The sequence below is a fragment of the Ctenocephalides felis genome, unplaced genomic scaffold (genome assembly GCF_003426905.1).
Source record: "Ctenocephalides felis isolate EL2017-DRISC unplaced genomic scaffold, ASM342690v1 CF-g0.4_SCAFFOLD_01604, whole genome shotgun sequence".
NCBI classification, from domain to species: domain Eukaryota; kingdom Metazoa; phylum Arthropoda; class Insecta; order Siphonaptera; family Pulicidae; genus Ctenocephalides; species Ctenocephalides felis.
Genome location: NW_020537758.1, coordinates 19,393,770 through 19,415,176, shown reverse-complemented (window position 1 = coordinate 19,415,176; position 21,407 = coordinate 19,393,770). Strand labels below are relative to the sequence as shown.

At 27.4% G+C, this 21,407-nt stretch overlaps 1 protein-coding gene across 1 annotated transcript in view; it reads left to right on the top strand.

Annotated features, from left to right (window-relative positions):
* Positions 1-3,643: 3,643 nt before the first annotated feature.
* The window catches only part of LOC113373488 (protein Wnt-4-like), a 19,988-nt gene continuing 2,224 nt past the window's right edge, over positions 3,644-21,407 (top strand). Inside the window, exons 1-6 of the mRNA XM_026613781.1 lie at positions 3,644-3,707; positions 10,598-10,830; positions 13,979-14,288; positions 14,541-14,721; positions 14,785-14,950; positions 15,075-15,201. Coding sequence (XP_026469566.1) covers positions 3,664-3,707; positions 10,598-10,830; positions 13,979-14,288; positions 14,541-14,721; positions 14,785-14,950; positions 15,075-15,201 — 1,061 coding nt within the window. The 5' untranslated portion in view covers positions 3,644-3,663. The remainder of the gene's footprint in view (positions 3,708-10,597; positions 10,831-13,978; positions 14,289-14,540; positions 14,722-14,784; positions 14,951-15,074; positions 15,202-21,407) is intronic.

The window sequence follows — 21,407 nt, the reverse complement described above, 5'->3', positions numbered from 1 at the left end:
TCATATTGTAGTAATTATTCAAATTTGTTATATATGTCTGTTTTGATTCAAAATTTCATGTAACCTATTATATGGTTAAAATAATATTGTTCTTCTTTGATGAATTTCTCATTTCTTGTTTCAAAAAATGTTGGGGAACTAATAAGCGTTTTTCTTATATAAATTTAAATAGTTTTTTATCTCTTGTTGACAAAGGTAGATTATTTTTGATTATAATAAATTTTTATAAACAAAGGGCTATAAGTTATCAATTAATAGTTTGAAATACTTTACAAATTAGTAATGCAATTTTTGTAGAACACAATAGTCTCTACAATAATTGTACGGTTATAGGTTATAAAGGAACATTCGATATTTAGCAGATTTTTGTATTTTGTATTTGATACAATATCATATTTATAATAGAATTGGAATTAAGAGCGATATAGAAAAACCGGCAATGATAATAATTATATCAAAAAAAATATTACAAAAATTATTAATATTTCATGATATTCGTTCCGTACCCCAAGCTTCCCGTTTATTTGGTATCTCGTTCATAAATAGATTAAAGGATACAAGAGCAACAGATCGGCCTTCGCCTCAGCAGTTCGGTACAGTCTCAAACGGGTATTAAACTATTTAATTTACAGGTTGTGGCAATTAAGGGGCGCCAAACGAATGAAATAAAAAATGTGTTTCTCACACAAAAAGAAACACCTTACGAAGGAATAACGCCACACCGCCGCAACGCCACAACGCTCTCGATAGCCCGAGACGGAATGAGGTACGATAATCGGAGATCCCACGCGGGAGCTGCGCTATATAAGGGTCAGAACCACATCGGAACCAAACAATAAATTAATTTGAAAAATTTGCTTTATTTGACTTAAATACATACATCGATTTTTATATAAAGATACAAAGTGTATACACCTGTTCTGGGAATATTATTCTACAACCATAATATAATATTGTTGGCATATATATATATATATATATATATATATATATATTTGTTTCAATTAACTTATATAATTATGAAAAGAGCTATCAAAACATTCTGCCATCAAGTGTACCACATCGGAACCCAATATAATAAACCAAATATTTTTTCAAATTTTACTCTTCCAAACTAACTCTATATTTTTCATTATTATTAGTTCAAAAATATTTTAAGAAAACGATTATTTTATTTAATTTGCCCAGAACACTCTAAATTTTGCTAAAATAGCAATCAATTTACATCTATACAGGGGTCAGAAAGGTTTCGTGTTCACATCACGTCGGGGTCACCAATTATATAGTTTTACGAACTATATATTTATTTTTTAAATGATTAAAACACGATTTATCTTTGATGAAGATTTAATTCGATCAGAAAATACGAACATTTAAACTTACGAGATCAAACAATATTTTATTGACGTATATAACAAAAGATGATTATGATTACTAAGATCACTTTTGGCTAGATGTCAGGGGACGCCATACATCGATAAAGATTTTGAAAGCAATTGCGAAATAAATAAAAATGCATGTTAAAATAGGTCGAGAAAAAATAATTTAAATTTTACTCTATTTAGAGACTATGAAGTATTATCTAAATTTTATTAAAACAGCAATCAAAACACTCATAAGATTTTGATAGCTTTGCAAAATAAATAAAAATGTTTGTTAAAATTGGTTAAGAAAATATAAATTGAATTTTGCTCTATCTGGAGAAGACTATGAGCCACACTCTAAATTTTATTAAAATAGCAATCAAGATACATCTTATAAGCTTTTGAAAACAAATGCAAAATAAATTAACAATGTATGTTGAAATAGGTTGAGAAAAATAATTTAAATCTTACTATATGTAGAGAAGACTATGAAGCACACTCTAAATTGTACTAAAATAGCAATCAATATACATCTTATAAGATTTTGAAAGCTATTGCAAAATAAATAAAAATGTATGTTAAAATAGCTTGAGAAAACATTATTTTAATTTTACCATTTCTAAAGAATGGGACTATATAGCCTCTTTTCAATATAAATTACAACTTTTCAATATAAAGGACTTTTCAATATATATTATGGAGAACCTTAATTTTTACCTAAGTAATTTTTTCGAAGGTTGTCTCATCATTTTTGGTATAATTTGGAATATTATCTTTTATTGCTTATTTATATTGTGGGATTGAAAAATACGTGCAACCCTCAGTTTTTACCCTCCGACAATAAATCTCTATTTTATTTATCCAATAATTTTTCATCCATCTCGATAATTGCTCATTTACTGTTGAGGGTTTTGGGTCAATAATAATAATATAAAACTAAATATGAATATAAAAATTAATTTATAATTATTATATTAAGGTGGCTAAATCTTATATTAAAGTGGTGACAATAATAAACGACAATATTTTTTCAATATAAAGCTTATGGAGAAGCCTAAATTTTTCATAAAAAATAGTAATTTTATCAAGGGTTGTCCCAACATAACGAACCTCTCGTAAAATTTAAATCTATATCATTTATAGCATTTTTTATAATGCAAGATTTTATCCTCCTATCATAAATCTATTTTATTTAATTTTTATTTTATTTATCCATCTTCAAAAATTGCTCATTTACGGTTTTATGGTTTGAAATAATTATATATATCTACATATAAATATAAAAATTAATCCATATACATATTTAAAATTATATGTGTCTGTAATATATAAATGATGTGTAATTTGCGAAATTATTAGGTATGTATAGGTACATGCTAGGGAAGGATTTTTGCATATTTTTATTAAAACCTAGTGATTGAGGTTTTATCGAATATTGCTTATATATTGTATACAATTGGTGAAACATATATAGCTATGAACAATATTTTAACATGCATTTTGATATAAGTATAAAACCGTATTTTGGGTTTATTTTTTTATTTATTTCATTATGTTTAATTAATATTTAAAAAGATAAAATACAATTAAATGAATGACATATTAGAGTCAGGGATGTTTAGGTAATCATTATTTATCACTTAAATTTTGCATTATATTTTTAAATTTTAAAAGCAAATTACCGACAAATTGATGAATTTCCAAATCTAAGAGGTAAAACTTATTTTTTCAAAACACATGCAATTTGAAAAATATTGCATTTACCGTATCTTGTAGCTCTCTTTAGAAAGAAAGGAAATAAATATGTATTTTGGAAGGGCATTGCTTAACTAATAGTATATTTGCCATAGTAACATATATTTTAAATACTTAGAGCCACTTTGAACAAAAAAATCTATTTAATTTAACCTTTACAGTTCGTTCCTGCCTGTTGTTCCCGAGCATACCTCTACTTGGTTACAAAGGAACCGAAACACCTATATTCAGTTCATTCAAACCGCGGCACCCGCAAGGTGTAATACTAGCATTAAACGATATAATAAAACGTTAAATTTCTTAAATAGTCACCGACAAAGAACAAATTACATATATACAAATAACAATTCATAAATTTGTAATTCAAATTTTAAATATAATCTAAGTTAAAACCATGCAACGCGATAAAGTGCTCACGAATTGGAAAGTTAGAACCCGATAATTGGGGGCGAAAATAAAAATGTGCAAAAAAATAATTGTAATAAGTAAAAGAGTAATATTAAGTAAAATATGTTGTTGAAGTGGATGCAGTTGAAATTTATTTATGTCTATTTATTTTTGGATTATGCTCGCTCTATACGATGGCGTGTAAGTTAATTTTTAAAATTTATTAAAAATTATAGTTTATAGAGATACAGAAAAATAGACACATAAATCAGCATTGGTAATGAATTTAATATAAAAATGTTTTGCGAAAATAAGGAGGGGTGTAATGACATTAGATTACTTTCTAAATGATATATATATAGTTGCATAGAAATTGTCATTTTTGTAATCATCCTCTAATGACTAGAATCTTTAAATGATCAATTCTTAAAAATATCTATATAACTTAAAAATGTTTTTTTTTTTAATTTTATTTAAATGCTCTTTCTTATTTTGATGTGAAATTTATTGCTCTTTTTGTTATATTGGTAAACTTTTTTATTTTATTTTTAAATTTGCAATTTTTTTACACCCTCTATTTATAATGTTATAGAGAATGTGTTTTACCATGTTCTACATTTTTATATGAAAGAGTTTATTATGTCCTCTACATTTTTATATGATTAATTTCTGCATCTAGTAAATATTATTAGCATAACACATAGTGGATATATAAACTTATATTGCTATATTATATATATATATATATATATATATATATATATATATATACAATTATTTTTTATTTTTTGTCTACTTATTATTCTACTCCAAAAATGCAAGAGAAATTTTCTTGCACGCAATTTTGACATTAGCAGCTTAAGTAGTCGTTTTCGTGATGATTATCTAGGTATGTTTTTCCACATTTTTTGTAGCAATTTTCTCTAATATATATATTTTTGGTAAAATAAAATAAATCCCATACAGTTGTTGAAAAGTTCTAATCAGATTCCTGTTTGAATGGTGCGAATTAATTTCAATCGATTGAAGATGAGATTTTTTGTAGTTTTTTCTGGGTGATAAAGAAGCTAATTAAATGATAAAATACGTGGGACCAGTTTGCTTGTTTTGAGTTTTATATATCCCTTTTTAGCAATACACAAAATTATACAGTCTGGTTTTCATCTGAAACCTCTGAAGAACAAATATACTCTATTATATCTTGTATACTCTCAAGTGAACAGTAAAAGTTATTTTGTGCAAAAATAAATGTTATGGCAAAATAAATAGTTACATCCTAAAATTAATAACCTTTGGTTACTATTAATAAGGGATATTTTTAAAATTACGATATTTATATTTAGTTGATACTAAATATTCCTAACATTTCACTAAACTTACTTGAATTAATTAAATTTTTTATCATTCTCAAATTCCAGAAATATTTATTTCTTTTAGTTTATTTAATTTAGCTTTCTTTAACTTACTTAGCAGTCTAGTTTTATTACATTTTTATAACATGCTATAAATATAAGAATATATTTCTTCATATACTTCTTCGAGGTATTAGTAGTATTAAAATCAAATTAAATTTTAAGAGAAATATTAAGTCGATGATATAAAGAAAGTATAAAATTCTAGTCATGTATGAAAAATATGCTAATTTATTAAATTTATCCATTTTTGAGTATATTTCTACCAGCTAGTATACTAAAAACTTGCAAAAGATTGTATATGCAATGGATTGAGGAATTCCTAAAGTATTTACAAAGCCTTTGACGCTGCACTTTGACGTTTGATGTTAAATTATGACGTGGTATAACTAAAATATCTGAAATAGCCGCGATATTATAGTTCAAGATGCGAGAAAGGAAAGGTTTTTGTATAATATATGCAAAGACGATGGGATTATGTTTGAGCAAAATGTTAAATAATGCTAAATATCTACACTAAATCTGAACAGGAAATATCTGCAATATATATACATATATATATATATATATACATATAAAATAGTTACAGATTATTATCTTAGTTTTCGCATTCAAAACGATATATCTCAAAGCCAACAATGTATGCAAAATATTGAAAATTTATTTTCATTGCAATGCAGTTTCCGCAGTATTGCGTGACAATATATAATATTTCTAAAAGAAAATTCATAATATTTAGTATAGTAAATCATATTATATAAGACAGAGAAAACTGTTACAAACTTTCAAAGAAAAAAGCCTTAAACAATCTGTAAATAAATTTTCAGAATGCATTCTCTTGTGAATGAATATTATTGATATGTAGTACCTATACTTACAATTAGACTATATATATTTAGACTAAATTAATAAAACAATTTTTGGAGCAAAAACTATAATGTTTTTATAGTATGTACTTGAATTTATAAATTTTCATTAAATTATTATTTATTAATTATTAATTATTTCATCAAAACTTAAAAACAGACAACTATTTGACTGATTTCAGATATTTGACAATTGTGGATAAATTTTTATTCATTTATCTTAAATTTTCAAATTAGGTTTAATTTTAATATTTATACAAAAAAGTGCATTATTTTAATTAATTTATTGTAGGTCATTATTTTCTTCATTCACTCCTATAAAAAAGTATTAATTTTGAAACATATTTTGCAGATAAAGAATTTATATATATATATATATATATATATATATATTGTATATATATATATATTATATATCTAGAAATACCTAAATCAATAAAAAAATTAAATGAATAACAAATATTTTAATTAAATTATTTTAGGTCAGCATTTAATTTTTTTTAATCCTATGGACTATTAAAAGTTTAATTTAAAAAAAATTTACTATCTTAAGTGTTATATTCTTAATCAATTTATTTAAAGCCATTATATATATTGTTTGTTTATCTTATGAACAACATCAATTTTGAGGCAGAGAATTTTTGAGTATATTAATATTAACAATAAATTGTTGTAATTGATAATTTATTAAAAACAAATACCTAGGAAAAGTTGTACTTTACTTTAATTTAAACTTGTACTTTTTAAGAAAATGTTCTAATAATATATATGCAAATTAAGTTTGCAATTAATATTAAAAGATATTGCCAAATTTTTTAATATAAGGCATCTACTATAATTCAAGTCAATATTTTTTAATAATAAGAAAATAGAAATAAAACGTTCAAAAAATTATTAACTTACCATAGGGCAAGTTATAGTAATCGCAAAAAAATCGAAAATGAAAATTTTTATATATTTTTACGTTTCAAAATCTTCTGAACATTTTGGCATACCTTAGAAAAAATGGATGCATGTGTGTGTGTGTGTGCGGATACATATTTTCGTCGACGATTTTGGGAACTCGGGTGAAGCGATTTGTGTATTTCAAAAAACATTCGATTCGTATTGATAAGGAGACGTGCTGAATAGTTTTTGGCTTAAAAACAGGTCTACCCGTTCCGAAGATATGGGGCAAAAAGTGCCAAAAACGGAAACTCAGTTTTTAAGAGAACGGATCGTTCGATTTTAATAATTCAAAAAAACATTTTACTTGTATTAACAAGATGAAGAACTGATCAAATTTTCATGAAGGCACGTCTAGCAGTTTCGGAGACCTAGTGAAAAAAGTAAAAAAAATAAGTTTCTCAAAAATCTATTTTTTTCAGAGTAATTTTTTTTCGAAAATGATAATCTTTTAAAAAAAAATAGTTTTTGGTACGGGAAGTTCCAACAATTTGCCTTAAGGCACGGTTACATGCGCCCCACTAGTTTTAAATTTTAGTTTTTCAATATCATCTACGTTTTTATAAAATATGCCAAGATAGACCACTGTTTCATTTATAAACTCTAAATAATACCAAACATCTGTCTACTCCTACTTGACAAAGTATACCACTTTTTCTTCAATAATCCCAGGATTAAACTTATTCTTAAAGAGTTCATTTACATTATCCGGTCTGGCTAATAGATTGTAATCATCCCACGTAATTCCTAAAGGAAACTGACATCGCTCTAGTAAAAATTTCTGGGTTTAATAAACACTCATATTGCATAATTAAGTCCCCGTCTGTCTGTATGCGAATTAAGAGACTGATATCTCGTACATTCTTGTTCATTCATATTCATTTAATCCACTGTACCATTTTAAGTTGAGCGGAAATACAGTTTTAGGTGTCTTGATGATGATGACAATGGACAAATGCTTTAGACAGGGGACCAGTAGTAATGGTAAATTGGTAAAAGAATTTTTAGTTTCAAAATTTGATACAAAACACAGAATTAACTAGTTATAAGTAGCATGATGCCTTCAGGAAAATTACATTAAATTCCCTTAACGTATACATAACCAACTTAATAAGAATTGAGATTCAGGTATAAGGTAAAATGTTCAACTGTTGGTAAAATGGTAAAAGAATTTTTAGTTTCAAAATTTGGTAAAGTAGATAACTCAAAATTAACTAGTTATGAGTAGTATAATGCCTTAAGGCAAGTTGCATCAATTGCCTGATACGTATACATAACCAACTTAATAAGAATTGAGGTTCAAGTAATTGGTAAATTGATCAACTGTTTACTACGAAAAAAATGTTTTACTTTGGCTAGATATTAATCAATGCGATTTTCAATATTCTTCAAATTATAAATTTAATTAATTTGCTTACCACATCTTATTTTATCCATTTCATGTCAATGAAACACAGAACGTTCATTTGTCTCGACATAGATTCTGATTAGAATCTATGTCACAGTCTAAACTTTGATGAATTTTTATAATTCAACCACTTATCGTAAGCCTATAATATTTTAGTATGGTAATTTAACTGGCAAAATCTGTCGTTATACAAAGTTTCATAAAAATCGTTGAAAACAGTTTTTTTTCAACTTTCAATTGCGACGAAACATCCTGGCCGATTTTTATGAAAAACTAATCAATGCAATTTCCAAATGATGTTCTTCAAACTCACCTATGATATCTATAATCGTATAAATGTAATTAATTTATTAACTTTCCGTAGGTTAAGTTATTGTAATTGTTCAAAAATCGAAATTGAAATTTTTTGCACTTCTCGACGTTTTGAAGGTTTCTGAACATTTTGGCATACTTCAGAAATAATGGATGTGTGTGTATGTATGTATGTATCAACGGATCAACCGATTTGAATGGTTCAAAGAACATTCGATTCCTATTGATAGGGAGATGTGCTGATTAGTTTTTGGCAAAGGCAGGCCCCGCAGTTACGAAGATAAAGAGCAAATAGTGCAAAAAATAGAAATCGAGTTTTTGAGAGAACGGAGCATCCGATTTGAATGATCTAACAAACATTCAATTAGTAATGATTAGGATAAGTGGTTATTAGTTTTTGGAAAAGGCAGGCCCAGCCATTTCGAAGATACAGAGCTAAATCTGCAAAAAATGGCAGTTTTGGAGGGAACTAAGCGTCCCTGTTTTTCAGGGAAAAAAATTTTTTTTGTCGGAAATAATTCAGATTTTATTTATAATTCTAACTAAAGTTCTAATATACTTTAAAGAAATAATTTCAACTTTGCAATTCAGTTTATATAATTTTTATAAATATCATACAATCTTACAATATTTATAATAATCTATTTTTCGAACATTTCGTTACGGTACGGGAAGTTCCAGCAATTTGCCATAAGGCACGATGCCATACACCCCACTAGTTTAACATAATTTTCATCTATTTGTATAAATTTAATTAATTTGTTTAACACATTTTTTTTCATTGAATTCCCGTGAACGAAATACGAATGTTAGATTCTGATTAGAATCTACACAAAAAAGCGGAAAATTCTAAACTTTGATAAATTTTTATATTTTAAGCGCTTATCGTAGGACTGTAATATTTTAGTATGTTAATTTAACCTATAAAATCTATTGTTATAAAAAACGTCAAAAAATTTCTACGAAAGTAGACGAAAAATTCAAGTTATAAACGAAGTAACATTTGTGTAAAACCAAGTACAACGTAAGTACTAAAACCAACTACATATGCTTAATTATGAAATATCACGTTATTATAAATATTATACCAGTAAAAAATCTGAGCAAAATAAATTATTTTTCATTACTATAAATTAATATTAATTAAATCCAACTGGTTCGTTGCGGATCCCACGAGTATTTTCACCGAGAATATAGGAATAATACTCGTCCGATAATCCACGGATTCGCCACGCCAGTTGTACCTCTTAATATTTATAAATTACAACTTTACAATTCATAAATTACGCCAACGGTAACAGCCATGAAAAGAATATTGATAATTTACGATTCGACATGCCATGCCGATGCCATACTCAAAGCAGGATTACGTTAATTAAAAACCGAAAAATGAATACCTTCCTGATAGTCAGAATTCGTTTGTTGTCCGGTTAAAAATGGAAAGATAACAAAAGATAACAAAAGATAAAAAAAATCCTTGTTTAAAGTGAAGATATCTGATTCACAAATCTGCAATTGAACTAATTAACCAGGTGACCAAGATTGATGAGAATAAAATCCTCTTCGTGGAGAAGTGGCAAAATTTTGGGTATTAATGGGTATATTTGTCTTGCATATAAACCAATGATCAGAGTTGCAATTTTATAGATGAACAAAACATTTCTTAAATTTTTTCACCATCAGAAGAATTTGAAGATCTACAAGCCTTAAATAAACTATCTCAATATCATAACATTTTTTCTTCGAGTTATTGCATTACATAATACTATGTTAGGATTAATATTGTTAAATTCCCGTAGAGCAAGTTATAGTAATCGCAAAAAAATTTAAAATGAAAATTTTTATATATCTTTACGTTTCAAAACCTTCTGAACATTTTGGCATACTTTAGAAAAAAATGGATGTATGTGTGTGTGGTGTGTGTGTGTATGTGTGCGTGTATGTGTGTGTGTTCGGATACAAATTTTCGTCGTCGAATTCGGGAACACAGATAAAGCGATTTGAATAATTCAAAAAACATTCACCTTTCACCCATCATTTTTCATCTACTCGATTTTCATGTCTCGATTGTAATGACTATAAAATAAATCTATAAAAACTAAATTAGTTAACTAATTTTTTTCACTAATTTCTTCTATCTTTCACCAGAGGTTTGAAACACTTCTCCTCCGAATCTTTCGACGAGGGTTCGGCGTGCAGGCAGGCTTTGGGCATGTCGCCGCGTCAGACTGCTCTATGTCTAGCTGCCCTGGACACAATGCCCCATGTCGCCAGAGCAGCTCAGTTGACACTGGAAGCCTGCTCCACACTTTTGGAGGACAGGAGATGGAATTGCTCCAGTGCTTTTAACGCTCCTGTTTTAGGACCTGATCTTGCCAGAGGTAAAGTGTAAATAAAATAGGGTAGGCGGGCGGGTAAAAAGATCTTTTACATAGCCATTTTAAAAATCAGTAAAGTTAAGAATTTTTGAACAACAATATTTGAAAGTAGAGGGAAAAAGATGTTAAACCATTCACCACTTTGATTTTTTCGACGTTGCCATCGGGAGAAAAACGGCAACGTTTGAAAACTCATAGAAAATGTATTTTCTTCCCTTGTTAGTTTTTTCGGTTGTGAGCACTGTTGCTCGGTTTACGAAACGTTAATATGATTTTTTTAAGTAAACGTTATTACACCTAGGTGAGGTAAAAAGAACCAACTGAACTTTTATCTTGACAGAGATGTAAAAATTAAAAATGCCTAATGTATTAATATATTTCTTTAATGAACATAGTTAAATGATGAAATAATAATTTAAAAACCTTTGTATCAATATGTAAAATTCAAATATTTTTAGTTGCATTTGAACGTTTTGAAAGTAAGTTTTTTTCTTAAAATGTGGAATTTTTTATTCACATTATTAATAATATAAATTAAACAAAAAGATTGAAAAATATGAAATTAAACAACGAAACCAGTGTACAAACAAGATTCATAAAATGCAACTCTATTATCTAGCGTAAATAACAAATTTTTTTTGAAGTTATAATAATAGCATTAATTTTGAAAAATGTTACCAAAAACTTCAAAAATGATTAAGCATTATTATGCACAGTAGTATTTAAAAAAAATAAAAACAATGATTTAAACAAATATTTAATTACTGCATCAAAAATACTAAGTGATAAAAAACAGGAAAGAACATATAATGATTTGTAGTCAATCTGACACTTAATCCAAAAGTAAAATTCCCTTCCAAATTGTCGCAAATTAATTAGTCATTATTAAAACATATTTTTTCCGGTGATATACTTAAAATTTCAATTATTTTTCTCCCTTTTTCTTTTTTAGTCATATATCTTTGGTGTGAACTGGAGCAAGAATTCGATTAGTTTTAAAGTTAATGCTCGTGAGAGATTTTTGCTTGTGATAATATAAATACAATATCCAGCAACATACAACATTTTGAGTCGGTTATTGCATACAACACTCCCACATATGCAGATGGTGCAAATATGTACCTTCGGGCAGAATAAACTGTGATAAATTTCCAAAGTTTATTATATATTTTACACTAGGGATACACGTGGTTTGCGGAAAAGTTTTTGATCACATATATAAATTTAGAAATGTCGGAATAAACACTGATTTGAAAAAATATATTACTTGTTCTGGTTAGCATTGACATGCAGAATGTGTAAAATCATAAACTCAAAAATGCGGACACACAAAACACACACACACTCATACATCCATTTTTCTGAGGTATGCCAAAATGTTCAGAAACCTTCAAAACGTCGAGAAATACAAAAATTTTCAATTTCGATTTTTGGATGATTACAATAACTTACCCTACGGGAAGTTAAAAATATCAGTGGAAAAACAATTCCGCCTAGTTAAGTTGGTTTTTGGCCACAGGCCTATGATTGTCTATACATGCTTAGATATAAATTATGCGATATACTGCAATTATAGGTGACATGTTCACTTGGACAGTTTTTCTACATAATATATTCTAAAAGTATATATCCCACACGGAATTTGTGCAAACATTGTAAGCATAATCAAGATACAAATTTATTATTCTATGGTATGCCAGCATAGAAGAAAAGCCCAAACCATCTATTTACGAATTTATTATATAAATTGAGAATAGTATCATGTTTTTACAGTTTGTAGCACTTTCTGTATTCATTAATAACAAACAAAATTAATATTTCGAAAATAGTGAAATATTGGAAACAACCTTAAACGTACAATAGAGGTCAAAAATCATAACATATCAAAAAACGCTGAATCGATAAAACACTTCTAAATAGTTTCAATTAAAAGAGGAACACAACAAAAAGTCTTTTTATTAGAATTATGAGGTTAATTCCATAATTTTGCAACATGTTACCTTGTATAGTTTATGTTGAGAAATTATCCAATTAACTGTATTAACAATATTTTATTTCTGTAGTTTTTTATTTCTTAGCTAATTTTCCACCAGCCTTCCCAACTATTCATTACTTCCATGCAGAACATATTTAAAAGCTTAACTAAAGTTGCATGTGATGCAAGGTGGCTTGTTGCAGACGTAAAAATTGTTATAAATGATAGTCTGAAAAGCTTTTGAAATGAATTATTAAATCATGTTTACACACAAAGTTTTAAAGACGTATAATATGAAAGAAGGTTATTAAGAAAACAATGATCGATGGCTATAAATTCACATTTTTATTTAATTAACTGCCTCAGCAAAATATGAAAGAAGGCGTAGGCTAATTTAAGAAAACTTGGGTAGTATATATATAACACTATATATATATATATATATATATATATATATATATATATATATACATATGTATGAAACCGATAAATGTAGTTGATAGATTGTGCTAAATACAGATTTTTGAATAACTATTTAGTGACAATATAAATTTTGGTTCACCATTTGGAACGTGGCAAACTTGTTATTAGTGACGATTATTATTTTATTTTTATTTCACTTTTCCACATCAACTTTTAACCAAATTGTTCCAAACACTTGCTCGAACATTTCTACATTTTTTATAGTAAAATCATTTTTCATGCAGAGAAGCAATTTTCACAGCTGCTTAAGTTACCAAGACCTTTCTCTTGAAAAATGGTTTTTCATGAATTTTTGATAGTTTATCCTACTAATTCTACAAAAACTTGGCGAGAGAGCTATCTTGTTTATTATTAATGAAATTGCTAGCGTGGTGATATAGGTAAATAGACAAGTAGATGATACCAGAATGGAATAATTTTTGTACACTTGTAGGTAGTAATATTACATAATAAATAATTTATTTATAATTATTCCACGCTTGTGAAATTACTATTCAATCCTATTTAATTCAAAATTATATTGTTATGTTGAATACCTAGAGCAAAAACATCTACGTGGAATCTTTTCAATGCTGTAGTGTTAGAAATTCAAGAAATTGTTTGAAGACTCGGTAGCGTTATATTTTATTAATTTAGAAAACTATCAGAATTTTGGAAATCTAAATCAAATTTTCTAATTTTTTTATCTTCTAGGTACAAGGGAGCAGGCATTCATGTACGCCCTAGGTTCAGCAGCAGTTACATTAGCCATAGCTCGTGCCTGCGCCGCAGGAGAGCTTTTCCACTGCTCCTGTGCACCACCTCCAGGTGAACCACCAGGTGGTAATTTTAAATGGGGCGGTTGTTCTGACAATGTTCGTTGGGGATCTTTGTTTGCCAAAAGATTTTTAGATGCCACGGAAAGAACTCATGTTACTGCAAGTGTTCTTCATGAAAGAAGAAGACGTCGGAGGAGGAGGCAGAGGAAGTTGAAAGATGGTAAATCTACGCCGTTTAAAGACAAGTAAGAAATTTATTGAATTATACAAGTAAAGTTTGTTTTAGCCAAATAATCTGTTTTGCTAATTTTATGTTTTCTTGACTTTGAAGTTTGAGACCAAAATTTAAAGAATGTATGTTTGTTTGTATCCATGTGTGTGTGTAAGTGATATGAGCCAAATTTTAACTTTTTATCCAATTTTGAGCTTAAATTATATGCTTAAACAATTAACATAGTATTATTTTATTTTTTTATATATTATAATTATTACTCCAGATTTGGCAAAATGACTGATGAAGAAACTGCTGCTCAAAATAAATTGTTCGACCAAGCAACTAAAAATGCTAGTAATAAAACGATCGCCAAAAAACGAAAATTACAAGCAGATCCCGACATGATCAAATTTCACACAAGGCTAGCCGCAATGAATCTTCATAACAACAGGATAGGCCGAAAAGTAATTCATTGTAATTCAAGTTATATTCACTATAAAAATCAATATAATTTATTTTTTATTAAGGTTGTTCAGCAATCCCAAGCAATTACTTGTAAATGCCATGGAGTATCTGGTTCTTGTAGTGTGAAAACATGTTGGAAAGCTCTGGAAGCTTTAACAGTCACCGGTCAAAAGCTCTTGAGGAAAATGGATCAGGCTGTGGAAGTTGCTCCACGTCGATTGGGCACAAGTAGGTAACAATCGAATAAAAACCAAAAAAACTGTGTTTCCATATGTTTTACAAATAATAGTAAAATATTTTGATTTGCAATATTAATGAGAATTGTAATTAAGATGAAATATTTATATTTCAGCTACTCAGTTATCTGGTGTGGCACCTGTAGTCACAGCACCGATGTCCAATCAACTTATTTTTTTGACAAAAAGTCCTGATTATTGTGAAGAAGATTTATCTGCAGGAAGTTTTGGTACCAAAGGAAGGTAAATTAGATATTTTGTTTGTTTGTTATTTGATCATGTAGAAGGATTGAGAGGTTGGAATAATTAGTACTATAATATGTTTACTTTTGGGATTATAGACTAAATTTGTTGTTTGCCTTATGAAAAATATTTTCCAAAATGATTGAAATATTTTAAATATTTTTTGAAGTAAAACTTCTTTAGGCGCGATATGGGTGTAAAAATTTCTTTAGGCTACACGGGTGTAATCCGTACAAATGCAACGAAAATGCCAACGTGTAGTTGAACACTACGACGCCGTAAGCGCTGATGTCGCGAGTATCCACTCATATCGCGTCATGTCATGCGTAAGTCGAGCGCTAAACCCTATATGAACTTGCATTAATTGAATCACGTTTTTTTTTACGTTTTTATATTTTTTATCACGTTTAAAAGAAGAGGTTGCTGTATTATGTCCTCATGGAATAAGACTTTTCTTAGAGAATAAATGTGCCATGGAATATAATAAATTTATATTGAATCTCGTTGAAGACAAAATATATCTACAGCCACGGATATTTATGTAGGTTTGCCATGCGACAGATCAACAATCATACATTCGTCAGCAGTTTCAAAAAATCGGTTATTGATACCGGGGCTTTGCCGTATGAAATAATTTTAGTTCTGAATAAATTTTACATAATAACAACTAATATTGATGTAAGTGATGGCTTAGCTAATGGTTGTGTGGGAAAATTAGTGTACATAGAACGTGGCGATGATGATGAACTTCTACGTTTATGGTTTGAATTTCCCGGTAAGATAGGTAACAAAATTAGGAAGAAAGCTTCACATCATATTCAAACTCTTATATCAGTAGGACAGCTGTGCCGATGCTCAGGAGATCTTATTATTATTGATGTTATATGATTATTAAAAGATGATTTTTAAAATTCAAATATGATGTTTTTTTTATTTTTATCTTAATTGCCTACTCATACAATATTAAAAGTTTTACTTCAATCGCGTGTGATCCTTACGCGCACTCTTTTTTTTTATTATATTATATCCTTTTCCAGGACCTGTTCGGTGGGTGTTACAGGACTTAGTGTTGGCAGCTGCCACCATTTGTGTTGTGGTCGTGGCTACAATACGGTTGTTGAAGAGAAAATAGAAAGATGTCACTGTGTTTATCATTGGTGCTGCTACGTTAAATGTAAACTTGTATAACTACCACCCAACGTCAAGAATGTAATTAAATAATAAAAAAAGGGAAATCGAAAGATAAACATTTTTCATCGAATTGAAAAGAAAAACGAAAGTTTCCTTGTTTTTGCAAAAAATGAGCATGCTGAGTACTATGTCCAAAGATTTAAACTAGAGTTACTTTTCGGGATTAAAAATAATATCTTACAACAACAGGCAATTCGCTATTAGAAAGTTTCCAAATTTTATTTATTATGAAATGCAATATTCAACAATCCCACTTGTAAAAGCCAGTAAAGTTCATTTAAAACTAACGAGTAAAAGTTTGCTATATTGGCGTAATTAATTAAATTAATAATTGAAATCTATATTCATATAAATATTTAATATTACGTTTTGTGAATCAAAAAATATAATTTTATCTCAGCTTGCACTAGTTGTGCTCAATGATTCCCAAAATATCAAGAATTGTAAATCATTTCAAAAATTCATTTGTATATAATTATCATATTCATTCACTTAATTTTAGAATTATATAAAATGTACTGCAACTCTATGGTAAATTAAGCTTATTTATATTAAATAATATTGATAAGAGAAATCGTCAAAAAGCATTAGCTTTGCGTCATTAAAATGTTCTGAATATATAATATATAGTAAAGTTATATGTACCAATTCAAAATATCACTCATATATCTTCCAGTTTACCTCACTTTTATTAGTTTTTTTAATAAAAAATTAAAATATTAATATTTTATCCATAAAGCTCAAATTTTCAAATATACATTTCATACACGTTTTTAAACTAGTCGATGTATATTTAATATTTATCAAAAATAACAATAATTATACTACAAGTAAATAATCAGTGTATCATACTTCTACATTTTTTTAATTATCATTCAGATCTCAAAATAAATCATAATAAATCTTATGCATAAACAAATTCTCTATTGTTTTATTTCAGTATGCAATTTTAAATCAAGTTTGACGTAGAAATATTAAATTTTTGTTAGATTTTTGTTTTGTAAAAATATTTTTGTATGTGTATTTTGTATTTGTAAAAGTATGGATAATCGTGCATTACAAGAAGAGGCTGCTCTAAAATATCAGCAATGGAGAGAAGAAACGGTAAAAATTACTTATTTAAAATATACAAAAAATCAGAATCAATAAATAAATTTTAGTAGTAGAATTTTTAAGTGGAAAGAATAGCAGTGAGGGCTACATATCACAGTGGCAGTTTTTTGCCACGAATTATATAAATGTAGAATGGACTAGATACATATATAGGAAATGTATATATGAAAATTATTTCAAAATCTTTTTTACCAGGCACCCCTGCCTGACTAAGATATAACAATATTATATCAATAAAAAAAATAAATGCATATATCATATACTACTCTGTTTATGTTAGAAGAAAATAAATAATTATCAAAATCATTTTTATGTGCTTTTCAAAATATTTGCTTTATGGGTTTAGACTTTCAAGTTTTGTTACATCTTACATTTGTATATAAATACCTAAGAATCTTTCATACATTATCTTATAGTAAGACAACTCCTATATTATATGATTTTTAGGCAAGAATTATTAGCCAAAGTGTTTTAATATAATGAAATATATTATATAAGAAAAATATATTCATTCAAATCCCTTCCTTAAATTATTTCTAATATACAGATCCGAAAAAAGTATCCCTTGTTAGCTGAACCTCCCATGTCATATTTTGGCCCTCGTTCTGGAGATGGTTCCGGTGAACCTGTCGCCCACGTTGGTGCCTTTGATGCCTTATTTTTGTCTTATGAACCTCTTGACATTCGGGCAAAAAGAGGTGACAGAAAACGAGGTGCAATCGTGGAAATGGGAATTGCTGAAGAAGTAAGCAATATAATAAAGGAGCTATAATTAACAATAGAAAAATAGGGTAGATTTATTGTAAAATTGGATTTTTCTAGGCTTATTGGACGCATTTGAATGAATTTATATACCAAAATATGGTATTCGATAAGTTTTTGTTTAGCAGTTTTCGTCAATTCCAATAAGGCTACAACTTGTTTACAGCAAAGTAGCTTAAAATAGTCTAATTTCAACACACAATACTAAATTAGTAAATTTTCAATTAAACATATAGTGGATGTTTTATCATTGCCATCTAAATAAGTAATTTTCAATGGAAGTGCTAATAAATAATAATAAATATATTATCTCAGGAAGGAGCTCGAGTGATTCCATTAAGATCTTCAGCAGTGCACGGTCATACAAAACATCTAAAAACCAATATTATTGATTTCTACCCTTTTTATCACGCATTAAAAGAACAATATCGAAAATGCGGTATAACATTCGATACTGAAGACAAAAGTTGGCATGTTTGGTAGATTGTAATATATACTAAAATTTACTAAAAAATATGTATTAAACATTATTTATAATTTTACGTGATGTAATAATCTGAAACAAAATTATATGTGCATCGATGTCAAAAGCAATGTTTTTATTTGATCATTAGAGAGAAGTTTTTTTGAACACCATATTTTTTATTCATTTACTATCATTTTTTGAGAAGGTTTAAATAAAGCTGGTAATACCATTATCAATATATTTGCAAATTATTATGTAACAATTTAAGTAATAAAATTAGTATCTCATGAGTATATATATTGATATTTAAATTTTGTTGAATGTGAATTACAAGGCTGTTCTACAAAAAACCTGGACAGATAAGCTCAGTATAAAAGACATTACTTTTTAGTGAAAGCTTATTTTAGTAGGTGCTTTATTAGCTTTATTTCTTAGCTCGTTTATTTAAAATATGACAATCAATTATGTTACTTTTTTGGTGTATAGTTTTGAAAAGTTTAAGAAATTGATTGAAATTATACTTAGATTGATCTACCTCAGCCAACAATAAAATATTCTGGGTCTATTACCTCAGAAGATTTGAGGTTGTATTGGTTAGACATGATATTGCCAATAAAGTTTACAAAGGTTTGAAAAAAACGAAAACTTAAACAATTATAAATAAATAATATTTATAGATCAATAAATGAGTTAATTTAATAATGTAAGAATCTTTAGAAATTGGAGATCCGAACAAACATGCAACAGTTATATGTTTTGCTTCTTCAGAGATGCCGCAGCTGTTATTTTCAAGTTTGATCAATTTTCGCTAGTATAAAAGAAAAACGGATATTTTGTATGTTTTAGTGAAAATTTAAAATATTTAGTGACGCTTTGAAAATACAAATGATTAGGTTCCGTACCATCATTTTTTCTCAAAAACTATTACTGCTTTATGATACTAACTGGTGAAGAAGCAAATCCATTTCCGATAGTAATAAATATTATGAATAAACATCAGAAAAATGCAATAAATGAATAAATGAAAAATAATCTATATTTCATATATGGATAAAACTCTAAAGTAGATTATTTGTCTATCAAATGCTCTAATCAAATTATTTCCGAATATGTACTGAATTTTTCTATAAACCAGCACATGTTAAATAATAATTTTAAAAATGTAAAATAAATCATAAAAATATTTGATAATATTATAAAAAATGAATAATATAACTTTTATTACATTTTAAAATCATTTCACATAAAATATTATAATTGAATATATTAATATTGAAAAGAGAATATGTGGAGAGAAAAGAGAATGGTTCTTACAACCTCATCATGATTGTAAATTACGTTCTATATGATTCTTTATTTTAACAAATAAATATCATTTATATTTAATTATTCTTAATTCTAAAACTGAACATGCTTAGGATTTAAAAGGACTCACCGAACAAGCACCGATTCTTCTGGAACATCTCGATTAACAATTTGTTATCACATAAAATAATATTGATTAAATATAAATAATAGTTGGTAATATATTCTGAAAATGAACAATTAAAAATAAAAAATAATTACCTCGATACTTCCAGAAGAAGGGTGATGAGGATCTTCGAGGTTTTTGAAACTCATCATTGTCCTCACATTTTGTACACTTGACTATCATGAACTAATATAATAACTAAGCACTATAAAAAATATACATTGAAAACTTGAAGTATTCAAAACTTGCAATAAACCGCACTGACGACTACAAATTTGTAAAATTTCAGACTTCACAAATTGAAATTTGGAGATGGGAAACCCCTGCAAAGATATATTGTGAAAATTAATAAGAATATGAACAATATTTAAGATTTGATTTATTTTTTTAAATTCCTACTATGTCTCAATTAATTGATAATCAATTAGCAGATTTTTTTGAACATATTATTTAGAAAATTCAAATGCACAGTACTATGTTCTTTGAGTGAATTACAAATGCTTATTTATTCCTCAATTTAAGAATCTGAAAAAAATAAGTAGCAAGATAAAAAGTAACCTTTTATGAAGTACCCATATGCAGATCTATTAACTACCTTTAAATTGATTTAAAATTTAATTTTTTAACTTTCTGAATTAATACATAGCCTTCTGCATTATTTAATAAATATTACCTAATATTATTCATTCAAAGTGATAAAATAAATTGATGATTCAATAGAGACTGTATAGCACATATGTTTTTATTAAATAATCTATTTTGGTTATCAATAAATTTATTACACCAAAGAACTGTTCATATGAAATTGATGCGCAATATTACTTTCTACAGAAAGATAAGATAAAAAGTTTAAAATTTCGTGAAAAAACTGTATAATTTATTAATCATACATTTAATTAAGCGGATTATGAGAATGAACAGATGGTACGAGTGTAAAAAAAACATCACATATCAGAGACTTGATGGAATATGTAAGTAATTTATAGGATATATAAATTATTTAAACATATATTGATTTAAAATGCTGAATAAAATTTTACAAAACAGGTTCAAGATGTAGTGACTTCTACAATAAAATACAGATTCTGTTTAAATGAAAATCTCTATTTTTTCGAGTAGATGGAATTATTATTGATTGATAACTTAAAATTTGTATAATTAAGTATAAGCCTATGTTGGTTTTATAACGTATTTATTATGTAT